This window comes from Manis pentadactyla, chromosome 10 (assembly GCF_030020395.1).
Source record: "Manis pentadactyla isolate mManPen7 chromosome 10, mManPen7.hap1, whole genome shotgun sequence".
NCBI lineage: Eukaryota > Metazoa > Chordata > Mammalia > Pholidota > Manidae > Manis > Manis pentadactyla.
Genome location: NC_080028.1, coordinates 9,550,132 through 9,568,898, shown reverse-complemented (window position 1 = coordinate 9,568,898; position 18,767 = coordinate 9,550,132). Strand labels below are relative to the sequence as shown.

The 18,767-nt window shown below is 53.1% G+C and overlaps 1 protein-coding gene and 1 long non-coding RNA gene across 2 annotated transcripts in view; one reads left to right on the top strand and one right to left on the bottom strand.

The window, feature by feature from the left end:
• Positions 1-6,085: 6,085 nt before the first annotated feature.
• LOC118915361 (uncharacterized) lies at positions 6,086-8,715 on the bottom strand. The gene is made up of 3 exons (XR_008991895.1): positions 8,506-8,715; positions 8,311-8,416; positions 6,086-6,495 (listed from the first exon to the last, which is right to left on the bottom strand). It is a non-coding gene; the product is annotated as an uncharacterized LOC118915361 (long non-coding RNA).
• A 66-nt stretch (positions 8,716-8,781) lies between these two features.
• The window catches only part of KDELR3 (KDEL endoplasmic reticulum protein retention receptor 3), an 11,462-nt gene continuing 1,476 nt past the window's right edge, over positions 8,782-18,767 (top strand). The window contains exons 1-4 of the mRNA XM_036891396.2: positions 8,782-9,096; positions 14,580-14,680; positions 17,601-17,759; positions 18,332-18,584. Of these exons, the coding sequence (XP_036747291.1) occupies positions 9,006-9,096; positions 14,580-14,680; positions 17,601-17,759; positions 18,332-18,584 (604 nt within the window). The 5' untranslated portion in view covers positions 8,782-9,005. The remainder of the gene's footprint in view (positions 9,097-14,579; positions 14,681-17,600; positions 17,760-18,331; positions 18,585-18,767) is intronic.

Genomic DNA, 18,767 nt, shown 5'->3' with positions numbered 1-18,767 from the left:
TCCCAGTTAAGACAGGCAGAAACTGAGGAGCCTGAGCGGGATTGAGGACTCACTGAATATGAAATCTCCTTCGACTTCTTCTCCAAGCTGATACCTGAGGATGTGTCCAGCCCAGGCAACAGCACACGAACCACCATAAGTGTGACTGTCCTGTCCCCATGGGCTCCTTCCCACCTGAGAGCATCTAGTCCTGACTCCTCTGCGTGATATACAATCAGGCCCCCACCTTATCCTGCACCCCATATACCCACGCATACACCCGGATTCCTACAGATTCTGGAACACAAGATGCTTCCACTTCTCTCTGCCTTTGCATGTGCTGTTCCTCTGCCTGAAGTGCCCTTCCTCCTTCTCTGCCCAGAGAATTCCTGCTGTTCTCCAAGTCCAGCCTTCATGCCACCTACCCTGAAGGCCTCCTGATGTCCCCAGCAGAAGTCATTCATCACCCATTCATTCATTCATCCAGCACTCATGCACACCACATGCCAGCCCCTGCACTGGGTACTAGTTTGGTTCTTGCAGGCTTGGAAGTCAGGTTACCCTGGGCTCAAAAGCACTTAGGAGCTACCCGATCTTGAGCAAGTGTTTTATTTAACCTACCTGTAAGATAGGATCTCTAACCATCCTTCTCCCTCATGGGGGCAAAGCTCACAGTAGGTGCTCAATAAATGTGACCATGCCTTCCCCGTCCTCCTTCAGCAGTGTGCAGATCTCCACAGCACATGCCCTATTCCACGGCCATCTTCCTCATTACTCTGCTGAGCCCTTGTGAGCAGGCACCGGGGGCTGAAGTTACTTGACACGAGTCTTTGGCATGTGAATGGATGGGGGACTTCCAGCCATCTGAATGCTGGGTCAGTGGTAGATATGTGCCTGGTACCTAGCATAGCTTTCCATGGATATTGGAAATGGGAGGCTGAGGATGAGGCAAATGACCTGTGGTCTCTTCACCAAACCAGAGGTCTGGCCTGGTGGCTGCCCTAGGAGTGCAAGGTGCAGGGGAAGGGAGGAAGGGCAGGAAGGAAGGGGAGCTGGAGATGGGGGTGTGTGTAGACCCAGAGCATCTGTCCCTGTGGCCTCAGACCTGATGCTAGGATACTGGACACAAGTTTAAGGGGCTTGGGGACAATGATATGTGGGAGAGGGGAAGTCTGGTGGTTGTGATGTCATAGGGGTTGAGAGGAAACTGCTGGTCAGAGTCACCTTGCTAGGCCTGGGGCTGTAGCACAACACTCATCTCCTGTAAGGAGGGTCCTGTGGAGGCCCAGGGTGGGCTGGGAAAGGCGGAGAGAGGCAGAAAGGGCAGCTCCAGGCAGGGAGAGGTTTGGGGACCCCAGGAAAGAGTCCCTTCTCCACCATCAACCCTGTGTGACTCTGCACAGCTCACCTCTCCTCTCCAGGCCTGTTTCCTCATATGTAGGATATCCTATCATATCATAGGATAATACCCCTCCACTGTTCTGAGGAGGAATAAAGACTAAAGGAAGAATTCGCCATTGTTTGGCCCTCCCTTGTTTGAATAGCTGCTAGCCCTATGTGGACAGGGTGGAGGGGAGGGGCAGGGACACAAGACAGGTAGGCAGAGGCTGGTGGGTGTAGGGGAGGCTTCCATGTCAGAATCTGGGTGGCCCTGGGCAAGTTGCTTGTCCCCTCTGGACCTCAGAGGCCTCATTTGTAATGTGACAGTCTGGGCTGGGCGCCCAAAAGGCAAGTAGACCGTCATCATCTAACCCCAAAGCGCCCCGGATGGAGTGAGGAGAACCAGCATTGCTGGGGGCATACTGTTAGCCCAGCGCCACTCTAGGCCCTCACAGGCCTGGCTCCCTTGATCCTTAGAGGAACTCTGCGCAGCAGGCACTTGTTACCGTTGGGAATGAGGCACAAGAGGTGTGGCCTGGATGGCCAGGGGCAACTCTCTGGAAGGGGAAACTTGCTCTGAAGTTTGATGGGGATGATGATAAAGCCTTCGTCCATCTATACATTTTGTCAGAGCTTCCTGCCTACTCTCCATTCTCCTATTTGAGCCTCATATCTCTATGAGGTAGCTTCTATGACTGTCCCTAGTTCACAGGTGATGAAACTAAAACTAGATGTGGAGGGAGGACGTGCCTTGCCAGGGAGTAAGCAGGTGTCTGAGCCAGGATTTAACCAGCTCCTGGTTTCTAGGGAAAGGTCATTCCAGGCCAGCTGAGGACTCACTACCGGCTCAGTCTGGGAGCCCAGTCAGACTTCTCTGAGGGCCCTGAGAGCCTGTGCAGGGAGCTGGGAGGTCTGGAGGGGAGGGGACTTGGGCCAGGCAGGTGGACAGCTGGAGAGGGCAGGAAAAGGGACACTTCAAATTGCCACAGTCATGGAGTCCAAGGGTTTTGGGCCTAGAGAGTTCCTTAAAGTCTGGCCAGCTCCTTCTACAGATGGGACAAGCTGCTTAGGTTGTCCAGCTGCTTAGATTAAAAATTAGACCCAGGACACAGCTGGCCTGCCTCAGAACTCTGAAGTCCTAGCAGCCCTGAAGGGTGAGGACCAGAGATGGGGAAAGGGTCACTGGGGGTCCAGAGGGCCAGGACCCATCCCAGCAGGCTATGCCCTGAGGATAGAGGACTATAGGGTCCGACTGGCCCTCTGCTCCCACCCTCGCCCACCCCCCAGCACTCAGTAGTCACCAGGGTGGAATATTTTAGCACCTATAGAAAAACTGCCACAGACGGCCGTGGCAGCTGTTGCTAAGGAGACGCTCCCAAAATAGCCCCCCTCCGCCAACCTTTCCCGCTGCTGCTCCTGCTGTGGGGAGGGGAGGAGGCCAGGCGGGGAGAGGGTGGCACATGAGCCCCAGGTTCACCCACCTACCCTTCCCCCCAGCCCACACTGGGCAAAGACCCAGGCGAGCCAGTGACCTGGGCAGCCACAGGTCTGCAGAGGGGGCAAAAGCAAGCCTTGGCCACAGCCTTCAGGTGAGGGCCGACAGGGGAGAAAAGAGTGCCAGCGACCAAGACCCCAGCATGCTCCCACACATGCACACAGACCTCATGGTCTTCCACATCCACGTGTGCACACCACAAGTACAGACCAGCAAATGCCCACCTAGATATGCATATACACCAGCACAGACACAAATAGATGCATGTGTAAATACATATGCCACAAATACACAACATATACCTGCGAGCATATATCATGCAGCCAGAAATACACACATTTACATACACATACTCAAATGTGAATCCCAAGAACACACACACACCGATGTATGCACGCCCAGCACATGTACATACACACACATCCTAGTGTATACAGAGCCTCACAACACACATACACACACCTGTACAAACACATGCCCGACATGTGGCATTCAAAGGGCATTAAGTGGTATTAACCATGGGGCCCTGTGCAGGGGCCATGTCCTGGGCCCTGCAGACACTCTCTCTTTGTGGGGCACCTCTGCAATTCAACCACAGAGAGGAAGATTAGGAAGAGGTGTTCAGGGGTGGGTGGAAGGTGATATCTCTGTGAACCCCCCTAAGTGGGTGGTCTGGGGACAAAGGATCCATGGTGTCCTAGAGCTGCCCTGGGCCCCTTACTTGGGAAAGGGGAAATGGCAGGGAGGGAACTCTCACCTGCAGATGGGAAACCTCTGGGCATGGAGAGTTCTGAGCCCCAGGTTCACTGTGCAGCTCCTTGTCACCAAGGCTGCAGTTGGGGCCACAGTAACGATGAGGACAGGAAGGCAATAGAATTGCAATGGTAATGGCCCTTGACATGTACAAAGCACTTTACAGATTATAAACCACTTTCACACTCGTTATTTCGCATATTTGGTAACAGCTACTCTGAGCTATTGTCGGCATCTCTGAGACCCAGACAGGAGAGGGGACTTGAAGACCGCAGGGCAAGTTACTAGCGGAGCTGGAACCGGACCCCAATGGGGTTCGTCCTCCGTGCCTTCCACTCAGCTGTGCTGCACAAGCAGGAAAGCAGGCCACTGGGGTGCGGGGCTTGCCTTGCCCCTGACTTGCCCTGTGATATTGGGGAGCAACCAAGCCCTCCGTCTCCCCCCTGGAAAGCTGAGAGTGAATCCCCAGGAGTGTGTTCAAGCAGCAGTTTGTGACCACAGTCAGGGCTAGGGAGCGGTGCCCGCCAGATGCCCTCGGAATGCCGGTGCAAGGACGAAGGGCACCCAGCCGCTCCCCTCCGCTCTTGGCCAGCGGCGGTCTCTCTCCAGCCTCGCTGCGTGGCTCCGGTTCGTAAATCCGCGCTCCGGGTCTTTGCTGGCGCCCCGTCACTCGGGAGACGCGGCGAGCGGCTTGCGGTTGCCGTGGGAACCCCGCCCGGGCCGAGGCGCGTGGCGCACGACTCCAGGAGCTGGGCGCTGGGCCTGCGCCGCGCGCGGAGTGGCGTTTGGAGTCTCCGACACCTGTCGCCGGCGGCGAGGGGAGGAGGCGTTGCCGCCAGGGTTGTGATGTTTTTCTTTTTAACTGAGGTGTAACTTACAAACAGAAATACATACATCTTAAGAGTACAGCTCGATGAATTTTACGTATGTATAAAACCCGAGTAACCACCACTCAGAGGAAGCGACGGAACACTTCCAGAGCCCCAGAAGGCTTCCTCAGGCCGAGAGGTTATTTTTAATCGTCTTTTTTGTACTTCTCCCGGAAGAAACAGGCGAGGGAGTGATCGCCTTCTGAGAACACGGATTTTCCGTGGTTTCTTCTGGCTCTGGTATGCCCGCTCTCTTTGGGCCTCGGTGTCCTGTACGGGGGAGCAAGGGCCTGGTTCACCCCCTGCAAAGCGCCTTAGTACCTAGCTAAGTACCTTATAAAGTCAGTACTTGCTTATACCCAGGTTATCGATGAAAACACTACGGCTCAGAGAGATCAAATAAATTGCCTAGATTCGGTAAAGCTTGAGACTTGAGCAAAAGTCTGTCTAATCTCGACGTTCATCCTTTTCTTCTTTCCCCTTCGTTGGCCTTTTTTAAAGAGCAGTACAAATAAAATGTGCTGGGACAGTGGGTCATGTCATTATCTCTGCACCTTTATACATGTAGTCCCCTCTACTCAGGACTCTGCTCTCTTCCGCCAGGTTTTGTCCTTGAGGCAACCTCCTACTCATCCTTCAAAACCCACTAGGGCATCCTCTGAAGCCTTCCTAACTGCAACCGCCCTCCACTCTCCCCAACCCAGGGTAATTAATCTCCCTTCTGTGCCATATCCGTGCACAGAGTCCCAAAGACACCTCAAAGATGAGTCTACCTTCAACCGGTAAGGTGCCTGGCACACTGCTGTTCTTCAATAAATGTGCTTAGAACTGAAAGTAGAAGAGAGGTTTTGGAAACTTGGTTTCCTGCTCTGTAAAAAGGGCCTGCCTGGCTCGTTGCATTATTCTCAAAAGATACTGAGCAGGAGGAGTTTTGAGAGCACCTGGGGGAGGAACCACAGGAAGAGAAAGGCTGCCCTCAGCCCACTCAGACCCGCTTACGGAATGGACTTGTCTGCGCCTCCCGAACAGGGCTTGGGGCTCTCTGTGAAGAGTTCACTCCTTACACGGGGGAGCGCCCCCTCTCTAAGAAGCCAGTGAGCCCTCGGGACCTGAAGGGAGTCCCAGAACCGGGTGTAGTTCTCGCACCACCCCAGACAAAGGAGGCTCATTAAGTGGTGGAGTGTCCTCGGTATGGTGATTCTCACTTTACATCCACACTTTCCTTCCACAGAGAATTTGAGGCAGTTGGAGGGTGTCTTGCCAACGGGTTTCAGCCCCAGGCAAATTTGCTATGGAGTCAACGTGACCAAAGAAATTGACAGCAAAACGTTCTTGGGGGTGAAAGGGTTATACCCAACTTTATTTCCAGGCGGCAGGTCAGTCACTAGACTCCCGTTCACTCAGAGTGAGTCTGCCTGCAGCAAGCCCGTCTCTGCCCCTGGGCCCCTCTGTCCACACAGCCGTCCTCCGGGCCTCTGTCCTCGGCTCTGCCACCACTCCAGCCTCTGCTCTCCTGCAACCTTGCAGCCCCGCCACCTGTTACGCCCAGAGCACTGGGCGGAGCTCTTTATATAGAGTCAACAGCCATGTATTGCCCACAGGTGTGCAGTGAGCTAGTCAGCCATGGCCAGGTGAGAATCCTGGCCCCAGGAACTCTCATTTTATCCACAGGGATATTCAGTATTTTGGTGAACTATAATAAAGGCTAGGACTAGGAAGGAAAAAAGATTATTATTACATTTTTTTCTATGATTGAGCAACTTCCCCATTCTCTTCTCATAGATCTTTGAACATGCCATTGCTTTCCTTCAGTTTGCATTTCTGCAGCAGACTCCTTCTGGGTGGGTGTTAGGAAAGGAGGCTGGGGGGGCTGCGGGACGTACCTGGAACCCCCAGCATCAGGAACAGGGAGTGTCTGACGGTGCAGGGGGCCCGAGGGCTGGCATGGGCTAGTCAAGCGTTTTAGATGAGTAGGGGATTTTCCCTCTTCTTCACAGGGAGCTCCAAAATATGTTCCACCTGTGTGAAAAAAGCCAGGGCTGATTACTAAGGATGGAGTGTTAGAACTTTGGGGAAAAAAGGTCTGTGTGACCAGGGGGAGCAAGAGACAAGTTTGAGCTTCAGTTTCCTCATCTCTAAAATGGGGGTGAGGAGCTCCCTGAAGCTGAGACAAAAGGGAGTATCAGTGGCACAGGGAAGTTGGGAAGACCAGATGCCAGGGGGGCCACAGAACCGGTCAGCAATCCTCCTGGCTCCTGCGGCATGCCCAGGACGCGCTCTCGGCCCAGGGGCCTTGCAGCCCGAGTTCTTGCCCCTCCACCACCACGGTGGGCACTCCTCATACCTCCCCTGGCCTTGGCTGGTTCCCCTGTGGTTCCCCTGGAGAAACAGAGGAAAGAGGAAGATTCTAGTTTGTTCCAGCCCCTGTTGGCAGTTGGGGCTGCTTCTCTGGAGGACAGATGTTTCACCAAATGGCAAATGCACGTGCTTTTCCCTGGCTTCAGGAGGAGGTGGGTGCTGAGAAGGAGATGCCAGCTGGTTGGGCAGAGAGAACCAAAGCCTCACCTGAAGGATTTAAATAGCCACCGCTTTCTCGGTGCAACTGCTGGAGGAGAGACAAGGGACTGGGGTGGGGGTGGGGTAGGGGTGTGGACAGGGAATAGAGAGGCCCGTTCAGAACTTGTCGGCAGCAGGATGAGTGCCTCGCCCCTCCTCCCCAAGGAGCGTGGACCATCCCCTCACCTGCAAAGTGAGGATTTAAAGCCTGACTCTGAGACATCTGTTGAGGCTGAATGGAGAGAACCTGACTAACGCGCCTCCCCCCATGTCTGGCACTCAATCGGTGCTCAATACTTGATGGCTATTGTCACCACAACCTCCCTGCCAGGGCAGGAGCCCCACTGCCCACCCCTGCTCACCCATCTCCCATGACGGCCTACAGTGTGAAATAATGAATTAATTCAATGAATCTGGAGTCAGACTGTGTGTTGGAATCCAGGCTCTACTTCCTGTGTCTGTGTGACTTTAAGCAAATTGCTCAACCTCTCTATGTCTTGATTGCCCCAGTGTAAAAAGAGAATAATAACAGTACCTCCCTCATAATGTTGTTTAGATCAATGCTTCTCAAACTTCCACATGCACACAAATCACCAGGAGATCTTGTTTAACCACAGATTCTGTAGTTCTGGCTTGGGATCTGAGGTTCTGCTTTGCCAGCAGGCAATACTGATGCTCCTGGTCCTTGGACCACATTTTGAGTCTCAAAGGACTGCCTTGCCCTGGGAGTCATGGTGGTCCTGGGGCAGGGGAAGAGGTGTGGCCAAGGTGGGCATGGAAGGATGACAGTAAGGGAATGACAGATTTCATTGTGACGAAGCTTCTCTGCCTATGGCAGCGGGTGGGGGTTGGGGAAGGCCTGTCGTGTAGGGCAGGATGAAGGGCCTGGCCTGAGTGGAAGAAGGGGCTACAAAGGTGATAACTGTGCTTAACTCATGTGGTCCACTCTTACAGATGCAGAAACCAAGGCCCAGAGTGGGTGGTTGAACTGCTGAAGCCACACAGCAGTGGGGGAACGCCTGCCCCACCGGTGGTCCTTCACCCTTCACCGCCCTGCCTCCCAGCTTGCTGGCCAACACCCCACAGCCTTCTGGGGTGTGTCCTGGCCAGTGTAACTGTTCAACATCTTGTCATACAGGAAGGAGACACTAGTGAGGGCCCTGGGTCGTCTCCCCGTCAGACTTGACCTCTTGACCAGATCCACCAACTGACGCCAAAAGAGAGGATGGCCCATGGCACCCGGGCTTGGGCAAGGGTAGCCTGCAAGTCGTTGCTTACCATCGTCCCCCTCTAACAGGTGAGGTCAGGACAAGGCGGCTCTCCAAGTTACCAGGTGAGAGGGCAGGGGATCAAGCTTCCCACCCAAGGAGGAAGGAGTTCGCACCTTAGGATGACAACGGATGCAGGGGGTCACCATGTATGGGTGCTTCCCCACTGCTAGGCTCACGCCAAGCACAAGCACGCAGGACCCACCTCACGGGACACCTATGTCAGCGACCCTATGTGCAGATGAGGGGCGGGGGCAGAGAATGGCCCAGAGGCTTTCCCAGGGTCACATGCAGGAGGACAGCGGGTTCTGAGGAGGGAAGCAGACGCCTGGCCTCCCCGCGGGCCCTTCTGGGGCCTCGGGGCGGGACACGGCGCCCGCCTGGCCTGGCCTCGCCGGCCCCAGCGGCCTGGGCGGTGGGCTGCGGCCCCGCCCAGGGCCCCGGGGCGCAGGGATGGGCCGGGAGGCGGGATCTCGGGCGGCGGCGCTTCCTGGCTGCCCTCGCGCGGCGGCGGGCCTGGCCACGTCACCGCCCGGCCGGGAGTGCGCTGGCGGGGCGGCGGCGCCTGGGCAGGAAGCGCGGGGCTCGGAGGCGCGGGCAGGGGCGCGCGGGACCCAGGGGCTGCGGCCGGGGACGTGGCAGCCGCCTGGCGCGCCTGAAAGTTTCCCAGAGTTGGCTGCGCGGGTGCTCGCCGGCGGCTGGACCATGAACGTGTTCCGTATCCTCGGCGACCTGAGCCACCTCCTGGCCATGATCTTGCTCCTGGGAAAGATCTGGAGATCCAAGTGTTGCACGGGTGAGGGGCGCCGCGGGCGGGAGGGTGGGACTCGGGGCCGGGGGAGCCTGGGCCACCTTGCCTCCTCAGCCAGCCCCGTGCTCCCTGCCTGCAGGCTTGAGGGGGACCTCCTTACTGTCTGCTCAGGGTCGGGACTTGGCCTTGGGGCGCTGGAAGCTGGTTTACACAGGTCAGCTTTCAAAGAAAATTTAAAGTTGTACCAGTTCAAAGAAGGATGACCCTTGGAGATTAGAGGGGAAAGGTGGGTTTGTGCCTCTCCTTCTCCGCCTTGGAACTGCCAGGCACGTCGGAGGAGGAGGGGGATAAGGAGGGGTGACCCCCTCCCTCCCACCAGTTGCCCCCTTTTGCTCAAGCAGCATCTGCTCCACGCCCATTTTCTCTCCACACTCACTCAGGCCCAAGGTGGGAACCGAGGTGGGGGTGGGGGAGGTACGCACACGGGAAGGGGCCCCCAATTCTCAGCATCTTCTCTTTCCTTCCCCCTGCCACCACTCTCCCCTGTCTTGGCCCAGACATCCTCCCAGATTGGATGAGTGTGGCACAGGCGGTTGTGATGTGGCAGGAGGGGCGCAGCCCAGCGCAGGTGGGCCTGGAGCTGCCCCTGGGCTGAAGCCCGAGGAGGGTGGGAGGAGTGTCCCTGTGCCCCGCAGTCCGGGGGCTCTGCTGGGGGTTTGGCGAAGTTTCAGAACCGGACTGGCAGTGGCCAAACAGACCCAGTACATTGCGAGGTTACTCAGGCTTCCTGCAGCCGTCTCTGTCCTATGGTGTCCTGCAGGCTCCCACCCTGTGCTTGGCCCTGGGGTGAGGGATAGGTAGAGGAGCAGGGGCTTCTTGGGGGGACCAGGAGGCAGAGAGCAGAGCCCTGAAGGTTTCATGGAGAGAGCAGCTCTGTGCTGGGTCTTGGAGATGGTCAGGGTGTCTTCCAGGAAGGGTGTGCTGTGTGGAGGGCACTGGGAGTGAAAAGCCCAGAAGTCACAGAGGCAGGGAATGTCCTGGGGAGTGAGCAGCCCAATTTAGGGGTAGCCCGGAATGAAGAGTCCAGGGGGGTGCAGGGTGGGGTGAAATGGGAAAGGGCCTTGTCTGTCAGGTTAGCAAATTGGGACTGGGGAGCCATGGAAGGTTTGGGATCAGAGGAGGGGGCTGGGAAGGGGACCTGAAGCACTTCACTCTGGAAGCTGTGTGGAGGCTGCTAGTTTAGGAGACTTGGTGGGCATGAGGGTAGGTGCTGATGTAAGAGGCATTGTGGAGAGAGGGGTCTAGACCTGGAGGCCATGTGGCTGGGGGCTCTGGAGAGATAGGCACTCCCGGCCCCTTAGGTTCTCACTCAGGGGGAAGTGAGCCAGCAACGCTGAGAGGGGTTCAGTGAAGGGAGAATCCAGCTTGGACCTTGCATTTCCTTGGAGGCCCTGGGCAGGGTAAGCAGCCGTGCCCAGTAGGGGGCGTTGTTCCCCCAAGCCATGCTGCCGGGCACTGTACAAGGTGCTGGAATATAACATGGGCAGCGGGGCCTGCCGGACCTGACTTCCTAGAAGTGGGAGACCGCTAACAAGCAGCACTGGCAGCAGCCACATGGTTTGTTGGAATGCTGAGCGCTGTGGGGCAAGGAAAAGGGCAGCTGGGTGGTGGGGCCTGTATTCAGAGAGGAACCTGCCCCAGCCTGGGTGAGATCTGAGGGGGCTGCTGGTCTCTTCAGCCCTGAGGAGCAGAGCCTGGTGTGACCCCCAATGACCCAGCCCTGAGACACGACACCAGGGCTTCATTCTTGCTCTGCTGGTGACTGTGGGACCTTAGGCCTCAGTTTCCCCATCTATTAAGTGGGAGGGAGGGCTGTACCCTGTCTATGGGTCCCCTAGGTGCTCGGTGGATCCCTTTGGGACTCTGACCAGGTACTGGCTCACGGTGCCTTCTGTGTCTTGGGTCTCCATGCACAGCTTGATTTGGTGGAAGTTATTCACTGCTTTCAAAGGAGTGTGAAAACCACTGTGCTCAAGATGGCCAGGGCTCTCAAAGCACTGAGGAACATGTGAAGCCCAGGGGCCTGGCAGGCTGCGAATGGAGAGAGGGGAGGTGTGAGGGAGGCAGCCAAGAGCCCCCCAGCACGGCTGCCTCGTGGACTCTCCGAAATGAGGCTGAGGGCCTCTCTGGCAAGGCCTCCGAGAGGGCTTAGTGAGGTGGCATAGCAGCAGGCACAGCCCAGAGCTGGCCTCGGGTCCGTACGGCCTCCTGGACACCACCTGCCTGGGGGGCTCCTTCACCCATAGCGAGCGCCCTGCCCCTGGTCCGAGAGTGCCAGACCAAGGAGGCACTCGTGTTCTCACTGAATCCTATTTGGTCCTCACGTGAGTCCTGCCCGTGTGTGCCAGGGTACCCATTTTACAGGTGAGCGGGGTGAGGCTCAGGCTTGCCGTGCTGGCGGGAAGGTCGGCAACATGGACCCAGTGTTCTGCAGAGTGTTGGGGGCCTCGGTAGTGCCCACCCTCACTCACCATAACTGTCCCCCTCTGCAAACGTCCAGCACTAGAGGAATAGTTAGATAAGGCACCGTTCAGGCACACAAAGGAACAAACCCTGAATTCTGTGACTCCTTGGTGCCCAGCTCCCCAGTCTTCCCATTACATTTAGAATAAAATCCAACTCAACCAAGAATTTGGAGAAGTGCAAATTGTAGCGCTCCAAAGTCTTACAACTACAAACTATTTATTGTTAAAAGAACATATGGCATGTGAACAGTCCCCAGGAATGGGTTGTTTTAATTTGTCTGATTTCTCTCAGACTGTTCAAGTTCAGTTGGACAATATCCACCATATCATAGATAAGTTTTCACAAATGCCTAAGGTGCCTAACTGGTTTTCTTGGTTTCACTGGAGATGGCTGGTACTTACAGATATGCTTTGGTTATGTAACTATACTCCTATTATGTTAATTTGTGTGCGCAATTTAAGTAGTAGCTTAAAACCTATACATGCTGAAGTTACTCTACAAGAAGATATGTCAAAGAGATAATCAATCTTCCCATGTTTTCTTCCGCCTGCTACTTCTATAGCTTTTCTTCTTCCTTCCTAATTACAACCCTTAAATAGAATTCGTGCCTCATATCAAATTTACCGAGTATCATAACTCCTCCAAGTGGTAAAGATACCTCAAGACAAATGCTGGGCATAGAAGCCACAGGGCATAAATATGCAAAGAAGTAAAAAGCTAACTTTTTCAAACAATAAGGCTTCTCTCTCACTTACCAACTCTACACTTCCCTGTATGGCCCTGGAAGATGACTGGTTAGCCAGAGACGGGTAAGATTCCTCAAGGGAGGAACAACCTAAGACAGGCACAGTCGCAGGGGGGCCATCAGGTGAGAAATTGGGGATCAACAGAGGTGAGGCTTAGAACCTCACCCCCCTGTTCTGAGAGAAATCTTCTGCATACGTGGATGTTTTATTGCCCTGGTCTACCTTGGATTAACACATAGTCTACAGGCACACACCTGATCATCTACATTTGCTCTCTTACAACACTAAACTATGTTTTCTACCTTTATCTTGTATCTACCTACCACTTCAGCATTTTATTAAAAATAATAATAATAAAGAGAGAAATGTGGTATCCACATATAAATCAAGTATAAAAACCAAATCAGTATTCATATTAGAATAAAATCCAAGATCTCACCACAGCTGGAGGGAGGGAGTGAAGAGCAATCAGATGTGGGGTCGGGGAGACAAGGGGGGCAGCCCAGGCAGGCCTTCATGAGCCACGATTAGGGTTTGGTCTTTATTCTGAGAGCATTTGAGAGCCACAAAAGGTGTCAAGCAGAATGCTACTTTAAAAATAGCCTATTGGTTGCCGGGTGGGATTGGGGGAAGGGTGGGCTGCAAGTAAGGACTTGGGGAGACCAATCCATCGTGGGTAGGGTGGCTGGGCCTAGTGAGGGGCATCAGAGAGGGGGCAGTGGGGCTAATACTGCGGGAGACAGAGGGGGGAGATGCTCAATGGCGGCTCCCAGTGTTCCGGAGGGTCAGGGCTGGCATTCGTGAAGGGGAGGAGATGGGGGAGGAAGGGGAGACGGTGGGTTTGGTCACGCAGGGACGCACAGGTCAGAGCTCAGACAGCATCCAGAGCCGGATGCCTGTGGCGCGGGGTGAGCAGGCAAAGGGACAGAGGGGGAAGAGAGGCGGCCTCCGAGGGTGAGGTGGCGAGGAGGCTGGGGGCCACCAGAGGAGGCAGAAGCCAGACGAAGAGCGAAGAGCGCGGTTTAGGGTGGATGGAGTGCCCCGCTGAGCCCTGAGGGGCTGGGTGCGGGCGCACAGCTGGCCTTGGCTGCAGAGGCACGGGCAGCAGTGACGGAGTGCTCCGGCCAAGTTTCTCAACTGGGGTGGGCTTGACAGGGCCGGAGAAGAGGGAGGCAGGGCACCTGCTCCCTTCACCCCGGAACCACCTCCATGTTGTATCAGAACAGATGTGGCCCAGAGGAGACCAAGGAGCATGACAGCTAAATGCAGCATTGATTCCTGGATGGGATCCCGGAACAGGAAAAGGGCATTAGTGGGAAAACTGGTGAAATCGGAAGTAAGTCTGGACTTCAGTCAATAGCACTGTGCCAGTGTTAATTTCTTAGCTGTGGTAAATGCTCTGTGATTAGGAAGATGTCGGCATTAGAGGGAACTGGCTGTAGGATATATGGGTGCTGTCTGTACTGTCTTTACAACTCTCCTGTAAATCTAAAATTATTTCAAAATAGAAAGTTAAGAGAGAGGCCAAAGCAGGCGAGGAAATAGCATGGAAAGTATGACCTCAGTTTTATCAGCGCAGTGTGTCTGTATGTGTCACATGTGTGCACAGCTGAGTCATGTCTACGTGTGCCACCAAAGATCTGCAAGGATGTACACTGAGGCTTTTGGATTCAGGTGACTGCTGCTTTTTCATTTATGCCTTTGTATACTACCTGTTTTTTCTTTTACAAAGAGTGAACAATTGTTATAACTTTTATAACTAGAATAAAACTCTTTTTAATCCTTAAAATTTGGAAAATAAAATAGAATGCTCCCCTAGCCCTGCACTTTCCTTCGCCTGCTCCGGTCTCCCTGGTGAATCAACACTTTGTCAAGTCAGTGAGTTGTTCTCCAAAATAATGGAGCTCTGGGGATTGTCAGTGGAACCTGCAGGTTAGTGAAGAGAAGTCTCAACACCACCCCCACCAAGCCTGACTTACACCACCCCCATGCCCTCCCCAGAGCAAGAACTGAGGCAGGCACGTGCAGGTGCTCGGAACTCGGCATTCTTTATTTGGAGACCAGGAGACAGGTTACAGTCTAATTCGGTGGAACTGAACTGACCCAGTGGGAAGGGGTGTTTCCTGACCCTCAGAGAGCAAGGGTGCCTGGACACTTCCCTGCTCAGGCTCTGGGCTAACCTTTCCTGGGCTTGTCCAGTGTGCGTGGGCCTGGGGGCCTGTGTTCTCATAGCCTCCTGTCCCTGTCTGGCCGTAGGCATCTCCGGGAAGAGCCAGATCCTTTTCGCTCTCGTCTTCACCACCAGGTACTTGGATCTGTTCACCAACTTCATCTCCATCTACAACACAGTGATGAAGGTGAGGGGGATGGGTGGCCATGGCAGTGGGGTCTGCTGAGCCCCCACAGACCATGACAGTATGCGTGGGAACTACGGCTGTGGAGCCAGGCAGAGCTGGTTTGTTTCCTGGCTTTGCTGTTAGCAGCTGTGGGACCTGGGCTTGGGCAAGGCCTCTGGCCCCTGTGTATCTCAGTTTCCTCATCTTCAAAATGAAGATAATACTAGTACTTACTCAGAGGGTTTTGGTATGAAAATTAAACAAGCTAGTAAATGTAAATACACAATAGCTGTTATACATTAAACATTCAATAAAAGTTAGCTATTATTATGATTAAATAATAAGCAAAAAATCAAACATGGTATCCCTAGCTTAGAAAACTTGGCGCTCAGAAAACTTATTCATCCATCCATCCAACAAATATTTACTAAGCACCTCCTATGAGCCAGGGACCTGAAGAGGACAAGGAGTCTTCTGTTCCCATGGAATCTGCAATCTAACTGGGGTGGTGGATAATAAAACTCTGGCTTGGGATAATGCTATGCAAATAATTAAAATAGGGTGATATTTCCTTCAATTATGAAGTTTTAAAAACAGGGAACTGTTCAGGGAGTGTGATCAGGAAGGGCCTCTCTGAAGAGGTGACAGTTAAGCTGAGACTTGAGTGACACAAGGAACCAGCTGTGTGAAGAACTAGGGAGAAAATTCCAAGCAGAAGGAATAACTGGTGCAAAGGCCACCAAGCTAGGAACAAGCTTGGTATATTCAAAGAACAGACAGAAGACCAGCACGGCAGGAGTGCAGCAGGCAAGGGCCTTCCACTGGAGGTGGAGATGCCGGCAGAGGGCTGGGTGAGGGTAGATGGTGCAGGTTAACAGTTTGGATTTAATTTTGTGATGGGAAGCTATTGCTTTGAAGCATGGCCCTGTTTTATGGCAGAAACTGATCACTCTCAGTTCTGCTCTGATGTCCCAGGCTCTGGGCATAACTCTTAGGTCATGTTGGGGCAAGGCATTTTCTGAGCTTGTAATCAACCATCCTAGCTCTTTAGGGCAGCTATTCAGTGGAAGGGGCCCAGGTTTCATAGTAAAGTGGGATGTAACCACTTGGAGGCTGGTAACAGTGACTTAAAATAGGAGTTATTTTAATAAGGTAAGAGTTTATCTTTACCTCACCCATAACATGAAATCTGGAGGTGGGCAGTCCAGGGCTGGGATGGCAGCTCCTTTTAAGTTTCTGCTCTGCCATCTTTAGCATGGCCAGGACTCATGGGTGTGTGATCTTTGCAATTGCTCAGAAGGCCCCAGCATTTGATTTAATGTTGCCATTTCAATATTCTTTTTGAACAAGAGGCCCTGCAAATTATATAACTAGCCAAGAATGTCATAACTATCCTCAAGGTTGCCTCAGGGTCATAAATGGGATGCTAGAGCTCCTGCCATCACATCACATTCTGGGCAGGAAGGAGGAGGAAAGGCAGAAAGAGCAATAGGGTGCTTGTCAGCTAAGTAAGCCCCTTTTAAAGAGCTTCCCCCATCCTCTACCTTAGTGAATTCTGCCAGCATGTCACTGACCATCCTTATCTGCAAAGGAGCCTGAGAAATGTAGGTTTTAGTTGAACACATTGTCCAACAGTCTTGTTTTTAAGGAAGAAAGTCTACAAAGAGGCATCCTACCTATCTTGCTGGGCTATTGTGAAGATTACATGAAATAATGTATATAAGGTACCAAGCACCCAGAAGATATTTATATTTAACCCAAGCAAGTTCTCTTTCTCTGCCATATCTGAGATACCTCTGGGATTCCAGGCTTCTTGTTCCTAGGATTGGTGGAATGGAGGATGTTACCTGTGGGGTGTTGAAATTGGTGTGAACTTTCAGTCTAAAGTCCAGAAATCACTGTTACCACTTAAATTCAACACACAAGTAGCAAATACCACCTACTTAATTCATGTCTCTGCCCAAGGGTCTGACCAGGGCAGTCCTGGAAGGGCCGGCAGATTCAGCTCTTGGCATGGCTGAATGAGGTCTAGGAACCTCAGAGGCCTGTTTCCACATCGGTGAAATTAAGAAGTGATCACAACTTCACTGACTCATTCACTCATTCCAGCATTTTTCTTGTGTGAGGCCCCAAGTTAGGGGCCAAGGATTCAGAGGCAGACAGGACCTGGACCCTCTTACATGAACGCCCTCCCATAGGGCAGACAGACTGGTACACATTTATGAAATATGCCGTGGGCAGCCGTGAATATCTTTACAGGGGGCTCTGTGACATGGTGCATGTGCCCATTCTGGGGAGAAAGACTACGAAGTAACCTTAGTTCTGAGTACAGGTAGTTCTCCAGGCCAGTGTGGTCCCAGACGGCAGCAGCAGCATGTTAGGACCTTGCTGGAAACCCAAATCCTCAGGTCCACTCAGACCCACCAAATCAGAATCTACGTGATTCTGACATTCAAGTTTGAGCACCTCTGGCCATGATAAAATCATTATACACTGGAGGACAGCTACTGTAATTAGAGAAAGCTTTTCTGAGGGAACAGCACTCAACTGGTTCAAAGGATATTAATCCTTATGGAGGAAGGTGCACAAGCCACTGATGCAGGTCTAAGAAGTTGAGGTTTTACGAGCCCTGAAACGCCACTGCTAAATGCCAAGACCAAGCCGTTTTCCTGCCTGGTGCTCGGTAGTGAGGAGGCCCCTGTGTGCCTGTCTTAGTGGAAGCACTCTGTCCCAGTCAGAACCATGGAGCCACTAACAAAACGGCCATCATCTTCAGATGTTGCGCCACCGACCCAAGAGACCTGCACACACTTTTCGCCTCCTCTGCCTTAGGGCAGAGCGTTAAGCCCTTGAGTTTGGTAGGTCCCAACTCAGGGTGGCTCCAAAGCCCAGCAAACAGGCTGGGAAATGACTTCATCCATTTCTGTGTCTCCCCTTTTAGGTGGTTTTCCTCCTCTGCGCCTATGTCACAGTATACATGATCTATGGGAAATTTCGGAAAACGTTTGACAGTGACAATGACACATTCCGCTTGGAGTTTCTTCTGGTCCCAGTCATTGGCCTCTCCTTCCTTGAAAACTACAACTTCACTGTTCTGGAGGTAAGGAAAGGGTCCCAGATCACCAATTCCCAAAGGTAAACATCCTTCCCTCCAGACCTTGGTAATGCCTGGGCTTGCTCTCGGCTACAATCGTCAACTATTACTCATACTGTTAAGAAACCGGCAATAAGCTAATCCCACTGCTGCACTGGAAAATGGGCCCATCTGAACAGCCATGTTCAGAGCAGGTATCACAGCACCTCCTGAGATCCGTCCGACTGGTCTGACTGGGGCAGCCTACTGTCAACATGGCACATCTGGGGTGTGGCCCAAGCTGCGTCGCAGCAGTCATCACAGGAGGGTCTGCCGGGTTCACGGACTGTTTGGAGAAACCATGGCTTCAATTAAGGCGTTTATACAAAGCTCAGCAAGAAGTAAAAGTCGTATCCTTTTCATGGAGAAATGTTCATGGAATGTTGTAAAAATTGCCCTTTGCTTAGATCCCTTAAAAATAATTTGTACTATATATTGATACATTGGTTAAGTATTAGCAATTTCAAGAACATGAATTCTTGAAACAGGGGCCTTCCTCCTCAATCAACCTCCTCTGGCCACTTCTCTCTTTGGCTCAGATCCTCTGGACTTTCTCTATCTACCTGGAATCTGTGGCCATCCTGCCCCAACTCTTCATGATCAGCAAGACTGGAGAGGCCGAGACCATTACTACTCACTACCTGTTTTTCCTTGGGCTGTACCGCGCACTCTACCTGGCTAACTGGATCAGGCGGTACCAGACTGAGAATTTCTATGACCAAATTGCTGTGGTGTCTGGAGTAGTACAGACCATCTTCTACTGTGACTTCTTCTACTTGTATGTGACCAAAGGTAGGTGCTAGGAGGGCAGGGTTGCTGGCATTGGCATCACCCATTCGGGACTTGAGGGGATACAGAAGTGAGCAAGTCTCTGTCCTTCATGGGGCTTATACTCTAACTGGTGGAAGGCATGTTTTCAGGAAACGTGTCATCACGTACTGTGCAAACACCATGTACGGAGAACAGCTGAGAAGA